The 15204-nt window shown below is 33.3% G+C and overlaps 1 protein-coding gene across 1 annotated transcript; it reads left to right on the top strand.

Annotated features, from left to right (window-relative positions):
• Window positions 1-6294: 6294 nt before the first annotated feature.
• Window positions 6295-11644, top strand: LOC132044646 (GDSL esterase/lipase At5g45960-like). The gene is made up of 5 exons (XM_059435151.1): window positions 6295-6810; window positions 7271-7401; window positions 9149-9382; window positions 10859-11120; window positions 11222-11644. The coding sequence occupies exons 1-5, from the start codon at window positions 6492-6494 to the stop codon at window positions 11413-11415; spliced, it is 1140 nt and encodes a 379-aa protein (XP_059291134.1). The 5' UTR covers window positions 6295-6491; the 3' UTR covers window positions 11416-11644.
• The last annotated feature ends 3560 nt before the right edge of the window (window positions 11645-15204 follow it).

Raw genomic sequence — 15204 nt, 5'->3', positions numbered from 1 at the left:
TACTATTGTAGAGTGGCGGCTTATAGAGGGGAAAATCTTCAACTTTGTATTTTGGACATTCAAACTTTGCATTGATGGTTTTGCTCACTGCCGACCAGTGATATCCATAGATGGTACGCATGTATATGGTGCCTACGACATCAAGCTCCTAATTGCAATAGGAACGGATGCCAATGGGTCAATATTCCCTCTTGCTTTCGCAATTGCCGCTAACGAGAGCAATGACACATGGGGGATCTTTTCGACCCATTTGAAAATTCATGTTATTAAGGATCGTACCGTATGCGCTTTGTCGATCGTCATAAAGGCATATTGCACAATATGGATAATTTACGGGGTAAGCGACCTCCCTTTGTTTACCATCGCTATTGCTTAAGGCACTTGAAGGTAAATTTGCAATCAAAGTTTCACAATGGCACTCTAAACAAATTGATGTGGGGGGGGGCAATGCGATGGAGCATCAACAACGAAAATGAGTCAAAAATGGATCGATCGGGGCGGTGAGTGAACCCGCATACGTTTGGTTGATGAAGCTCGAAGTTGAAAAATGGACGCTTCATGCGACGGAGGCAAAAGATGGGACATGCTCACAACAAACAAATTTCGGTAGTCTTTCAATGGCTTGCTGAAATTTGCTCGAGGACCACCTGTCACCGCAATGGTGAGAATGACTTTCAAGCAGGTTGTGGAGCGATTTGTGGTTAGGACAAGGCAGGCCAGAGCGATATTAGCCGAAGGCGGGACATGGATGCCAAAGCCCTTCAAAAATATGGAGCATTATAGACAAAAATGTGAGCATCACCAAATGACCGAGTATGACCCAATTCAACATGTGTATGAAGTTAGGATTGGTTATTACAACGGTAAGGATGGAAACGTGCATACCGTTTATGAGGCAACAAGAACATGCACTTGTGGTAAGTGGCAAACGTACCACATGCCATGTTCTCATGTCAAAGTGCTTCGAGAGAATGAGAAAAACGGTAACAAGTTATGTGGCCGGGGAATACAAGGTCCACGGTGCACCTTGAGCATATTCCGGCCAATTCCACCCACTTGGTAATGAAGCTAATTGGCCAAACGAGCCGTTTTCGATGGTTGCTAACAAGGATTACATCAGGAAATTGGGCATTAACTCACGGAGTCGTAGACCCAATCAAATGGATGTTAGTGAAAGAACTTACTCTCGCAAGTGCTCTACATGTAAGAAATATGGCCATGACAAGCGTTCGTGTGGGCAACAAGGCCGTGGTGGTACAAGCACGTCTCGAAGTAATAGAGCCTCTAGAACTTGAAGATTTTATTGTTATTGTAATTTATTATTCTATTGCTTTGAAATAGTATTGTAATTAAATGGAATGAATTATTTTTTAATTAGTATAAACCTCTCGTATTGGATGAATTATTATTAAATCAAATATTTATATTTGTACATTCAAATATAATAAAAGTCTTAAATCAAAACCCTATAAATATTACAAGTTTCAAAACTTACTTCGGGGCACTTTAGAACCTCTCAAACGACGATCCAAACGTTTAGGTGGACTTGATGTAATGAGCCAACATTATTGTACCCAAAAAAAGATATTAAGTTCTATATAAAATATTGATATTTCGGGGTTTTGAAACATGACTAATCTTTGCCCAAAGTATGAAAAAAACGTGATTTTGATAGGTTAAAAAAAAAAAAAAAGGCCTCCTTCACGCACGAATTTCGTGCGTGAAATGCAAAACTTTATTTTTTGCAGTTTGGTCCTTTCACGCACTAAATTAGTGCGTGAAACCTATATATGTGGTTTTTTTTTTTTTGTGTTAGTTTGGTTCAACTTATTTTTTTTTTTTTTTTTGTTACAAAAGTCGCGGATTTTTTACATTAATATACTTGAACATGTAATGTCGAATTTTTTTATACTCATAATTTTAAATGAAAAAAGTACATAATCAGAATAATTTGGCTGATGGGTTTTAATTAGATGAACCCTTCATACAGGGGGGCATGGTACGGTATGATACGGTATTTGAAACTTTGGTACGGTAATTTCGGTTTTTGGTTTTTAAAATACGATACCATTACCATACTAAATTAATTGGGTATGGTTCGGTATTTTTGCATTCGGTTTTGGTATTTTACGGTACGGTAGATCGGTAACCATAATTTGTTCGACTTCGACTTACATATACTAATATAATAGAGAATTATGTTTTTGACAATTCAAGAAACGCTTCAATTATATCGTACTAACACCTTAAACATGTAAAAATATTCAAAAGAAAGTATAAGCAACCCCTTTTGTAAATCAATTACACAAAAAGTGCATTTCAATCAAGATAGATTAGTCAAAATTTCAACGTCTGAACAATTAATTTTATACTAATACTAGTTTATGTATTTGTTAGTATTACAATACAAATATATGAATTGCATATGTAACTTATATACTTCGGTATGGTATTCGATATTTCGGTATTTTTTTTATAAATACCGAATACCGTACCGAATACCAAACTTTTTAAAAATGAATACCAAATAACATAATATTAAAACTGCGGTATTAAAAAATTTGATTTTAATGCGGTAATTGGTATATATTGTACTATGCCACCCCTACCTTCATATGTAGTGCAAGGGTCCATGCACCCATGGTCATGGTCTGGTTCAGGTCTACCCTTGACTGTGACTCTTGATTGGAAAGGGACCCTTTCTGCACTTGTGACAGTGAGAAGCTGGCTCACTTTCCATTCATTTAATATTAATTACAATCCTTACAAGTTACAACCATTTTTGTGGGCTCGTGAATAAGGTCTGCAGAAGAAGAAGAAGGAGAGTGGAGAAGTTTCGTACACGTACTTATAATTCTCGTGTTAAAAAAAAAAAAAAAGTTAGTCATTGCTTTTATACATATAAAGTCCTAATTATGCCACCAAGGCTGTCCCTGTTTTATCTAACCTTTGTTGGTTGTAATCAATTTTGCACCTAACATAGTTATATCGGGATACATATCTAAATTGTTTAAAGTTAGCATTATCAAGTACTCCCCTCGGTTCATTATTTTATATGAAAAATGATTGAAATATGCTACTGAACTTTTGGAAAATGACCCAAGTATGCTATCCATTCAAGTTGGGATAGAATATGTCCTATAATAATAAGATTGATCTAAATATGGCATTATTCACTAGTACAACCGCGAAAGCTTCCAACAGGTGGCCTTTTTTTATCAGAGAAAAGACTCAAATATTTCGTTGAAATTTGTGAAATGGTCTAGATTTGCCCCTTAATTTTGTGAAATTACTAATTATTCCCATGACAGCAACATCATCTTCTTCAACACACAAAAGCTCCATATATAATGTCTCTATCCCCGAACTCAATTAACCACCCCCAAACCTCGAATCATCGACCAAATAGAACTCAAACAATGAAACAATAGTGTGCACCACCAAGTTAAATTTTCGCCTTTGCTGGAAACGCAATCAATTCAACATCACCAATCCTTCTTAGATCACTAATAGTGATGTAAAAGTTCCACCTCCTAATGCTAAAACAAACCTAAATATACAATATTTAGCTTCTAAATCATTTGTCCCAATATTATGGTGATCAAGGGTGGGGTATAGTGGTTGAGGTGCATTGATCTTACAATAGAGGTAAAATGATGGTAGAAAAAAAAAATGAAGTTATGAGAGTGGATTTTTGCGTGGAATTTTTGTGTGTTCATTATGTGAGTGTCGTCGAGGTGAAGTGGTGGTGCAGTAACAGTGATTTTCAAGTAGCCTTTTTTTAGAGTCGAGAGAATCAATTGTTATAGTGGTAATTCATTTAGAGCGATGATGAGTGGTAGTTGACAAAAATGAAATATGCATAATTTCGCAAAGTTCAGGGGCAAATCTAGACCATTTCACAAAGTTTAAGGGCAAATTTGAGTCTTTAATTTCTCTTGTAAAAAAAGGTCATGCGTTGGAAAGCTTTCATCGTTAGTGAATAAGAGCATATTTGGACCAATTTTGTAATGGTAAGGGTATATTTTACCCCAACTATTGATAAATGACATACTTGGGCAATTTCAAAGTTCAGTGGCATATATATTTAAACCTTTTTTCCCATTTTATATGGCAGTATTAATTAGACTGTACATAACATCCGAGAAAAACAGAAATATCTTACTACAGACCAAAAGTATTTCTAGAACTTGTAATACTAAACATATCATGCTATTTCGATGACTATAAAAGTAGATGACTAATCTAATTACATGAAAATCCCTTTAATTTACTCTTATAATCATCTTTCAGCAGTACTAAGACTACAGTAAAATTTTGAGTTCTTTCTTTGTCCAGAATTCTCCTACCGACTTATTCGTTTAGCTATTAATCTATTTTTAATTTTTTTAATTTTTGTTGAACTGACGATTTTACTGAAAGGAAAGTATTCAAAGTACAAGGAAGAACTGAAATACGAGGAGAGGGTACATCTAAATGATGCTACCCTGAAATTGCGGAGATAGATCTAAACGATACTATCTCTAAATGGTCATTGTTTAGTTGATCAACTAAGAACATAAGGGGATTATCCCAAAATATAGATTCTCCCAATTAATCTATGCTTAGTCATTGGACTCATTGCTTTCCCCATACACTACTCTTTCTGCCCGTAAAAGCCAGCCTGAATGAATTTAGAAATCAATCATTGGAGGATAATAAATTTACTTGTTGTTGCAATAGAACTATAGAAGTACAGTTTTTCCATTAATCATATATAGACTATAGATAACTTAATGATGATCAAATAGCTAGACCAGTGGTAAAGGTAGATGTACATATCAGCCAGTGGGTTAGCGTGTTACTTTGCCTTCTACTCTCGAGTCCTGATTACACGTCTACAAATAACATTTCAAGGAGATGCATGCCCCTAATGATGGGAGGTCAGGCTAGTGAAAGAGGAGAAGAACAATCTTATGCGAATCAACATACCTAGGACACAAAATAATTACTCCACCAATAGATTATTCATTTTTGAGTAACTCTGGAGGAGTATTTGTTCTGGCTTCACCTTTTCTAAATTTCTTGTATGTATCTCGCACAATGTACGTACTTGCTTGATTGAATCAATTCTTGAACTTTCCCCAAAAATAAAAGGACTTATATAGAGAAAATCAAGCATTCTCTGACATGTAGTCCTTTTAATTAACGTTATTAAGTGAGTTTTCATGAATGTGTTAAAAATTACTTATATGGTCCAAATGAAGTAAATTATTGTGTCCTTCAGTTTTCACCTAAAGCGTAGTACGTACATTTTGACCGACATATATATAAGCTATGTAATTATTTGAAAAAAATTAAAAAGAACAAAATCACTAGCATATCATCTTATATCTGCTTCTAAAGAAAAAATGCTAGTAATATAATTGGTTGGCTACTTGAATTTTAGTCTTGTCGATAGGTTCAATTGTTCACCTTCTAATTAAATTCCTTCCACATTTTCCTTCCCCCGCCTTATTAAAAGAATTTTTTTTTTTTTTTTTTTAAAAGCAAAAATGAAAGAGACCCTTCAAATGATTCCTTTTACGGAAAAGGCTCAAATATGCCATCCAACTATCGGAAATGGCTCATTTATGTCACTCGTCAATAGTTTGGCTCATTTATGCCATCGAACTATAGGAAATGGCTCATTTATGCCACTCATCAATAGTTTGACTCATTTATGCCATCGCCCGTTATCAAAATGACTCATCCATGCCATTTTTCATTAACGCTGGTTTTATAATACCAGATATAACACGTGGCCTCCAATTAGAGGTCTATGTCATTTAATTAAACCAGCCCAATTTTAAATACCAAATTAATAAAAAATCCGACCCATACACCTTACCCACCCACAACCATAATCTAGTTGCAGGCCACGTGTCATATATGGTATTGTAAAACCAGCTTTAATGAAATATGACATGGATGAGTCATTTTGATAACAGGAATGGCATAAATTAGTCAAACTATTGTTTAGTGGCATAAATGAGAACTATTGATGAGTGGCATAAATGAGCCATTTGCTATAGTTCAATGGCATAAATGAGTCATTTCCTATAGTTCGATGGCATAAATGAGCCAAACTATTGACGAGTGACATAAATGAGTCATTTCTGATAGTTAGATGGCATATTTGAGCCTTTTTCGTTCTTTTTATGAACCCAAAAAGTGCCGCAAATATCAGTTTTTGTTATGTCAAATCTTCTGAATTGTAGCATGTCTACTAGCTTAAGATTTTCTCTAATGCCAAGCCTAGACTTCATTACAGTCCATTCTATATGCAAAATTTTACATGAGTTTGGACTTCTCTAACATAAAGTGAACTAGTCATAAATGATAAGCACCCAAAGTCCCAAACAAAGGTCCGCTGCAATTACTGCTCCTACACATATTTGTTTTCTATTATATATATGCAACACACACAAACCACTCAAAGTTCATTCGTGTCATCTCTTTAATTTGTCTTAATGGTCCTTCTAAGATTGGAGACCAAAATGAGATGTTCTTGTATGTTTTTTCGATATTCTCCATTCCTTATTCTTTTCATCATCATTACTAACATCAGCGCTCAAACTCGATCATTAACAAAAAAGAACCTGCTAATTAGGCCTTTCAATAACACCATTTCAGCTTTCTTTGTGTTTGGAGACTCCACAGTTGACTCTGGCAACAACAACTTCATAAGCACTGTTACTAAGTGCAATTTTCATCCTTATGGAAGGGACTTTGTGAACCACATCCCCACTGGACGGTTCACCAATGGCCGCCTCGTCACTGATTTCACGGGTACTTTCTAACTGCTCCTCCTGTCCCAATTTACGTGGTACTATTAATTGGACATGAAATTTAAGAAATAAATAAAAACTATTGAAACTTGTAGTCTAACACAAGCCATCAATTATTACTCCCTCCGTCCCAATTTTTGTGACATTTTTCGCTTTTCAAGAGTCAATTTGACTAAACTTTAAAGCTAAATTAGATTAGATTAACTCAATATTTAAGACTAAAATTTATATATGTAAAAACTACATGAAAAATACTATAAGTTGCAACTTTTCTCATATCAATTTGGTAAAAAAGTACCTCTTAAATTGTTAGTCAAATTCATGCAAAACGGTTGGTTTTCACGTTGTGTATAAGTGTGTTTTTTTCTGACAAAATAAAAGGAAAAGATAAACAAGCATGTACATTTATTTCTTTGCTTTTGTCTTTCATAACTGTGTTGATGTTGTGTTTTTTGGAACAGCATCTTATATAGGAGTGAAAGAATTCGTGCCACCATATTTGGATCCAGCACTTAGCTTGGAGGAGCTGATGACTGGCGTTAGTTTCGCCTCTGGTGGCTCTGGTCTCGACCCTCTCACAGCTCAAATAAGTGTCTCTTTCTCTCTCACTTCAATCATTTGTTCATTGTGTTAATCAAGTTTGTTTCAACTAAATTGCATAGATTAATCGTATCGAGAGTTCTACACTATCATTATATTTTAATTCCTTCAGTTCAAAATAAGTGTACACTTATCCATTTGTACATTCCTTAAGAAAATACTAATTTCTAAAAAAAAAAAAATTACCTAATCAATATAGTTTCTTGATTATATAAAAACTCACTTATCTAAATAGAGATAAATTTAGAAGAAAATAATTAATTTCTTTTTTATTATGTAAGTGAACACTTTTTTTGAACTAAAATAAATTAAAATACTAAGTGGACACTTATTTTGAAGAGGAGTGAGTACTTTCGATGACATCTGATAGTTACAAAAGTTGATCTATAAAAGTTAAAACTTATTCAAGGTTAGTACTCCCATGATCAGCTTTAAATTTATAATAGGGTGTAATCTGCACGTAATCAACATTCTGCATAATATACTAAGACATATTAAGTGCAACATACACCACACATGCATGGGATTTGATGAGGCTTGGGCTTGCGGCATGCTAGCTGACTTTTCTTTTTAAGCAAATTGCTCTACTATACTCCCTCCGTCCATTTTTACTTGTCCGGTATACTAAAAATCGATGTCTATTTTTATTTATTCAGTTTGAAAAATCAAGAGATAATTTACCATTTTGTACCTATTTTACACTTATTATTAATTATTGAGTTGCAAACTTCAAGAAATTGTTAGTGATTGCACAACTTTTATAGTATGTTTTATTAATTGCAATCATTAGATGACTTAATATAGTAAAATTGTCATTCTATTACTAGCTCCTTAAGGGGGTGTCAAGTGATCAATACAGGATAATTAAAAATGAACGGGAAGATAGTAAATTAAGTATAGCTTTATTGTAAGGTCTATTAAATGCATCAAAAAAATTAAATGAAAAAGATCAGATTTATGCAAGACCTTGCTTTTAACATTAACTTTTCCAGCCGTTACAATTTTTATTGTAAACTTAAGCAGTTAAGCTGTTCATTTTCGAAGAAGCGGTGTGACATTGATAAGATTGTATATACATACACCCTGAGCTTCATATTACATGATGTTTTTAGTTTGGACACATCCGTTAAGAAATTCACTCACTTCTAGAAAGTAAGAGCTAATTATACTAAATTACCCTTAGTTAATATGGTTATGTAAACATTCACTTATTTTAAAAAACTCAATTAATACTCTCTCCGGATCAAAAAAGTGTCCACTTAGCCTTTTTTTCTTGGGTCAAAAAAAGTGTCCGTTTATTAAATCAAGAAACAATTAACCTTATCTTTCCAGTTAGGCCCTATTAAGCGTTATGTGATCAAATCCCAATGCCTATTTAATTAGGGGTAGTTTAGTCAATTTACATATTTTTTTCTTGAAGTGAGTTGTTTCTTAAGGGGTGTGCAAATGGCTAAGTGGACTCTTTTTTTTTTTTATCCGGATGGAATACCTTCTTGATAATATCTAAAAAATCATTCATTTTGGACTTAGTATAAAATCTAAAAACATCATATATAAATATATATGGACCGGCGCATAGATTTTTGGAGAAATTTGTAATTACCTACATTAAATTCTATCAATGAGAAAAATGGTCCGCGAAAAAAAATTACTCCGAAAGACAAAAAAAAAAAAAAAAAAAGCCTTCTATTTGTACAGAAATTTATTGACAATTAATTTGGTGATTTGATATTTGTCAGGGTGTAATTCCACTGGAAGAGCAGCTAGAATATTTTAAAGAATACAAAATGAGGCTTGAAAATGAGATTGGAGAGGAAAGAACAAAATTGCTAATAAGCAAAGCAGCATTCTTGATAAGTGCTGGCACAAATGACCTTGTTATTAGTTATTTTAATACCCAATTTCGAAAACAGTTCTACACTGTCTCTGGCTACCAGCAGTTCATGCTGCAACAAATGCAACAGTTTCTTCAGGTAAAGTCTCTTTCAACTAATAATTTAAAAGTTAACTGTAAATCAATATGTATAAAAGCATTAATTTATCATAACCTGATAAAAATGGTAACTATTATAGAGATTGGACTATATTGATAATGTATTCTTACACGTCAACATATTGTGATTTCAGTCTAATTTGAAAAGCATTACACATACATTATGAAAATCACTACTAGTCTAGGTATCAAAATGGAAATAACTAAAATGCTGATCGCTTGGAGTTGAATAGAAAGTGTTGAAACTTGGAGTTGAATAGAAAGCGTTGATGAATAGGATTTATGAAAATCACTAATAGTCTAGGTTTCAACACTTTTGATGGTAATAATCAAGAAGCTAAGTGTAAATATTTTTTGCGATATTTATGCTATATGTAACTGTCTTTTATGTGAAGTAAATGATTGACTGTGTAAATATATTTTATACTACTTCCTCGAAGGACCTAAACTCAAATGTTTTAATGGTGGTAATTAACGAAGGATGGTAGGGATATGTTTGTTGTGTAACTGCCGGGAGTAAAAGCAACAAAAGAGAAGTTAGGTGTGCATCTTAATGGTAACAACAAATATATGACCCAAAAAATGAATGATTTAAAATGCACGTTTCAACTTAGACCATTATAGTCGCCTGCGTGTTTCTTTTTCCCAAAGAGGACCACCAAGGATGATCCTAGACATGGAGACAAGCCATAAAAGTTATAAGTACCATTTTTGGTCGAAGGACGCTTTCCTTATATGTGGCACTTTTATTTATCTTCTGTAGATTTTATTACATCAATTTGTGATGAAGTATCACATCGTTATGTTACCAGACTTGGTGTGTAATATAAGTTAGCTAATCAAATTCAAAAGCTTCAAAAGAAAAGAGGAAAGCAAAATAACAATTTTTTTTTACATTTCTTGGTAGCTTTTATAAGTAGGGTTGTGAAATGGACGAGTTGGGTAGAATCCGGCTGGTTAATAAAGGCTTGCCTAGTTTGAAATAGATTGAGTCAAAATGGGCTAAATAATGGTCTACATCATTACGCAATCCGCCCAACTTTTACCATGTTGTAATTGTTTGTTTGTTTTCTTATTGTTTGTTCAATTGCCAAATAAAACTAATAATAAAACTTTTTTCTTTATTATGGTTAATTATACACAACGTATAAAACAAAACAAAAAAAAGTTTCTTTTTTAAATATTTTTACAAGATTTCTCATGGATCAATTTTGATTACATATTTAATCCAACTCAGCCCAACTTATATATGGATTAAATTGAGCGGGTCAAAATGAATTATATTAATAAATGAGGGATTACCGCCCAAATTTGAGCAGATTGGACACGTCATGTTTTCATGTGTTTATTTTTCCACCCTAGGTATGAGTTTCCATTTGAATGGTATGAATTTACAAAGTGTTTAACATGCTACTTCTGATTTGATTAAAAATATTTTCAATGTTAATTGATTTAGGATTTAATCGCTGAGGGAGCTCGACTCGTCGGAATTGTAGGGTTACCGCCAATCGGGTGCTTACCGGTGGTCATCACCACGAACACGGCCAGCAACCCATTGCAACCCCGTCAATGTATTGACTCATACTCCGCCGTGGGAAAAGAGTATAATTTTCTTCTCCAAAATATGTTAAAGAATATGAATATTCATGGCGTGCAATTAGTGTATGGTGATATATACAATCCTTTATATGACATGGTACAAAATCCCAACAAGTATGGTGAGTGACAAAAACTTTTCTTTTGTTAAGTCCATTTTGTTAGGTCCATTTTTTTGCTTGTTCTGATTAATTAAAAATGTACCTACCAATTCTTTTTATAGGTTTTGATGATGTCTACACTGGCTGTTGTGGAACTGGGCTTTTCGAGCTTGCACTTTTGTGCAATCCAAATTCAATTGTTTGCGGTAATGCTTCGGAGTTTATTTTTTGGGACGCAGTGCATCCAACTCAAGCTACTTATTATAATTTGTTCAAGTCCTTGCGTCCCACCATTGATTCTATCCTCAAGCAATAAAAAGTTATTTGGTTGGGGGGAATAAGATGTGCTTGGTGATTTGGAAATTGTGTAAGAAATATATTACATATATCATGATTAGATCATTATGCAGGTGGTAGATGATGACTTGTGGACTTGTGGTTGTGGTTTCTTCTTTTTTACTGCTAATTGGATATACTTTTTAATGTTTGGGTCTACGAAGAACAAAAGTAATTATTTTTCAATTTTAAAAACTAAAAACTGACTATTTGTGAATTATACGGGGTAATTTGCCCGATTGTCCTTCGTTGGGGGTGATTTTTAATTTTTGTCCTTCCCCTAAAATACTCCGAGATTCTGGTTTCGAGTCCCGGCTTAGTCCTAAAAAATATTAAAAATTCGCAACGCAAGACTTTGCAAAAAGTTTGCCTTATGCACAGAGGCGGATCTAGGATTTGAAGGTGGCGGGTGCCATAATTTTCTTAAATGTACATCTTGTTAGGAACGTGTATTTGAGTACGTCCATCTCTTTTTATTTTATTCGGATCAACGTAATTGGCTTTTTTTTATTTGCAAATATGAAAATTACATCTCAAAAATCAAGAAACGAACATAATTAGCATCTTAAACAAGGAATCACACCCATTAACAACAGAAGTAAAATCAACATTTTCACCAAGGGATTGCATCTCTTATGTATATTAAAAAATGAATTTGCACAAGTAAAATAACATCTTCAATAAGGGAGTTACACTAATCGAAATAAGAAAAATAATATAAAAAAACTCTTCAATAGGTAAATACACCCCATAAGTAAATGTAGAATTAGATAAGTTACAAGTTCTCAAAAATAAATCATAAATTTCATTTTTTTAAGCAGTGCTTACGAAATTTCCATCACAATTTAAGTAATAAAGTGATTTAAATTGAATTTAATAATTGTAGAATAGCATAAATTTTTATCATGCACTCCCTCCGTCCATTTTTATTTGTCCATTATACAAAAAAATATATGTCCACTTTAACTTGTAAGTTATATAGTTTGAAAACCCAAGACATAATTTACCATTTTATACCTATTTTACCTTTATTATTAAGTACTCCAATTCATTTCTCGTTTTATTTATTGCTTATTAAGAGTGTCCCAAGTCAAATATAGACAAGTAAACATGGACGGAGGGACTAATCAACAAAAGAAATTATATAAAAAAAAATTGAATTTTAATCTCAATCCAAAATTTTCATTGAGACCCAATTTTTCGATTTAAATACTCACAGATTTGAGATTAAGAGAAATGCTTGATTTAAGGGTTTTTGAAGTTTCTATTTGTGTGTTATCGCTAGAGATCACAGATAAAATATTAGAAAAGAGGAAAGACAATATAAATAATAAAAAGATAAATAGAAAATTGGAGAGCCGAAATGGGAATTACTTGTACAAAGGAAGTAAAAAAGCACAAAGAAAAACGGGAGTCGGAAAATGTTCAAGATAGATTCAAACTTGTGTCCACCAGCCGTGACACCTTTGTCTAATTTACGAACGGGATGGCAAGATCAAATATTTAAGCAAATTATAGCATAAGTATATAAAAAATTTATTAATCTAGGGGGTGCCATGCCACCCCCACCCTAAAGCATGGATCCACCCTGGCATGCGAGGACTTTAAGTTATGCGCTTAAGCTTGCGCATAAGGCACTTTTACAAAGCCTTATCTTGCGAGTTTTTTTTTTTTTTTTTTTTTTACTGAATGAGGGTTCGAATCCAAAACTTGGGGATATTTTCGGCCACTTTTATAAGCGAATGGTAAAAATTAAGGTAAAATTAACAAAATGACTACCTTTTGGTAGTTTCCTATCATTTATAGCTACCTTTTAAAAATTACCGTTCGTAGCTATGTTTTCCCAAATTAAGATTTTTTATCTGATATATTTGATGCTTATAAATACATAGTAACACAGTAAAAAATAAAACATATCCCTTGATTTAAGACAATAACGGTGGGATCAATTAATTAGCTATTAATTGGTATTTTTTACCATACCTTTCCACAAAATCAGATTTTAGATTACCTTTCCATAACCATTTTCTATTCCTCCATCAAATCTTCAACATTCAAACATAAAAAATCAAAAATTTAAAATTTGAAAACATTCAATAGCCAATATATTTGAAGTTTTCAATATTGATTTCGTTCTTGATTTACCCATATATTTGATAGCATAACCAATGTATTTGAAGTTTCCAATCAAACCCCATCTATTTTATATTAAATCTCATGTATTTGTGTGAGTAACAATTTGCATCATCCATGTATTTTTAGCGGTAATGTATTTGAAGTTTTCAATATTGATTTCGTTTTGATTTTTACATGTATTTGATAGCATAACAATGTATTTGAAGTTACCAATCAAACCCCGTGTATTTTTATATTAAATCATGTATTTGTGTGAGAACAATTTGCATCACACATGTATTTGATGGATTAATTTGAACAAAATACACAAATATATAGAAAACTTACAATGTATTTTTAAATCACTCATGTACTTGAAACTAGATGAACTGATGGAATTAATTTGAACAAAATACACAAAAATATAGAAAAACTTACATAAATACACTACTAACCACAACAATTGGCAACTATATCATAGAACATACACAAATACATAAATTTTTTAGAAAAGACATCATTTGACCCCTGAACTTGGCACGAAAACTTAGTTTAGCAATTAAACTTAAGTTGTATTTATTTACCCCCCTTAACAACTTTCAAGTTAATTAAATACCCCCACCCCCGACTGGACACCAGATCTAGGTTTTGTTCACCACTCGCCCTGATTGGTCCACGTCATTAAATATTTTTTTAATTATTTTTATTTATTTAGTTTTTCTCTTTCTTCTTCATCTTTCCCTATTTTATTATTTTATTAAAAATTAACCCCACCGACCACCATGCCACCACCACTGCCGCCTCCACCACACCACCACCACTGCCGCTTCCACCACACCACCACCGCGCGCCACCACCATGCCAACCCCCACCCCCAACCAAACAACCAAACCCACCTTCTTCCGCCCTCCACCCCCACCCGGTACCGCAACGAAAAAGAAAACTCAAATTCATTGTCATTTACCTCCATTATCATCAACGCTCCATCAACAACAATGGCTACCTTTCTTCTTCCATCAACAACCATGGAACTCCAAAAATCCGGAAAAATCAACAACCATGGAACTCCAAAACTATCAATAACATTCTTAATTACAGAAAAAACCACATTAGTAGGTTAAAATTATAACTGAAACCGCCGCCATCGAAAACAAAGAACAAACAACAAAATAATCCGGTGACCAGACATAGTTATTTCATCACTACAACAAAATAGAGAATGACTCTTGACCCAATATTAGAACGATTACTGCTACGACAATGAATAGAGAGAGAATAAAATTTCATTCAACAAGGAATCCTTGTCACAAGTAAAGATTTATACCACGGTAAAGGAAATAACTTTAATGCCGCCATAAGCAGTGATAAAATAATCCAGCGGACACCCATTGAGATTAAGATAATAAAAAATCACCCCATCGGAAAAAATGGTGCCGGCGAACTTTAATCTTTCCTGCCAATTGAATTTTTTTTTTTCTCAACCTTTAATCTCATTTCCATTTTTTCTCTTTTGCTCATTTAATACACTACGAAAGAGGCTATGTGATTAATGGAGAAAAGACATCTCAGGAAGAAGACAAACATGAAAGAGGGAGAAAAAACGACCAAGGAAAATGGAAAAAAGAATAAGAAGAAATATTGCAATTTGGGAAAA

This window comes from Lycium ferocissimum, chromosome 2 (genome assembly GCF_029784015.1).
Source record: "Lycium ferocissimum isolate CSIRO_LF1 chromosome 2, AGI_CSIRO_Lferr_CH_V1, whole genome shotgun sequence".
Lineage (NCBI taxonomy): Eukaryota > Viridiplantae > Streptophyta > Magnoliopsida > Solanales > Solanaceae > Lycium > Lycium ferocissimum.
Note: the sequence above shows the minus strand (reverse complement) of the source record. Positions and strands in the feature narration are given on the sequence as shown.

Bases quoted from the DNA above. Each gene is read 5' to 3' on its own strand.
- LOC132044646 (XM_059435151.1), top strand. From the start codon at position 6,492: ATGGTCCTTCTAAGATTGGAGACCAAAATGAGATGTTCTTGTATGTTT. The intron at 9,383-10,858 runs GTAAAGTCTCTT...TAATTGATTTAG, and splicing joins AAATGCAACAGTTTCTTCAG to GATTTAATCGCTGAGGGAGC. The intron at 11,121-11,221 runs GTGAGTGACAAA...TTCTTTTTATAG, and splicing joins ACAAAATCCCAACAAGTATG to GTTTTGATGATGTCTACACT.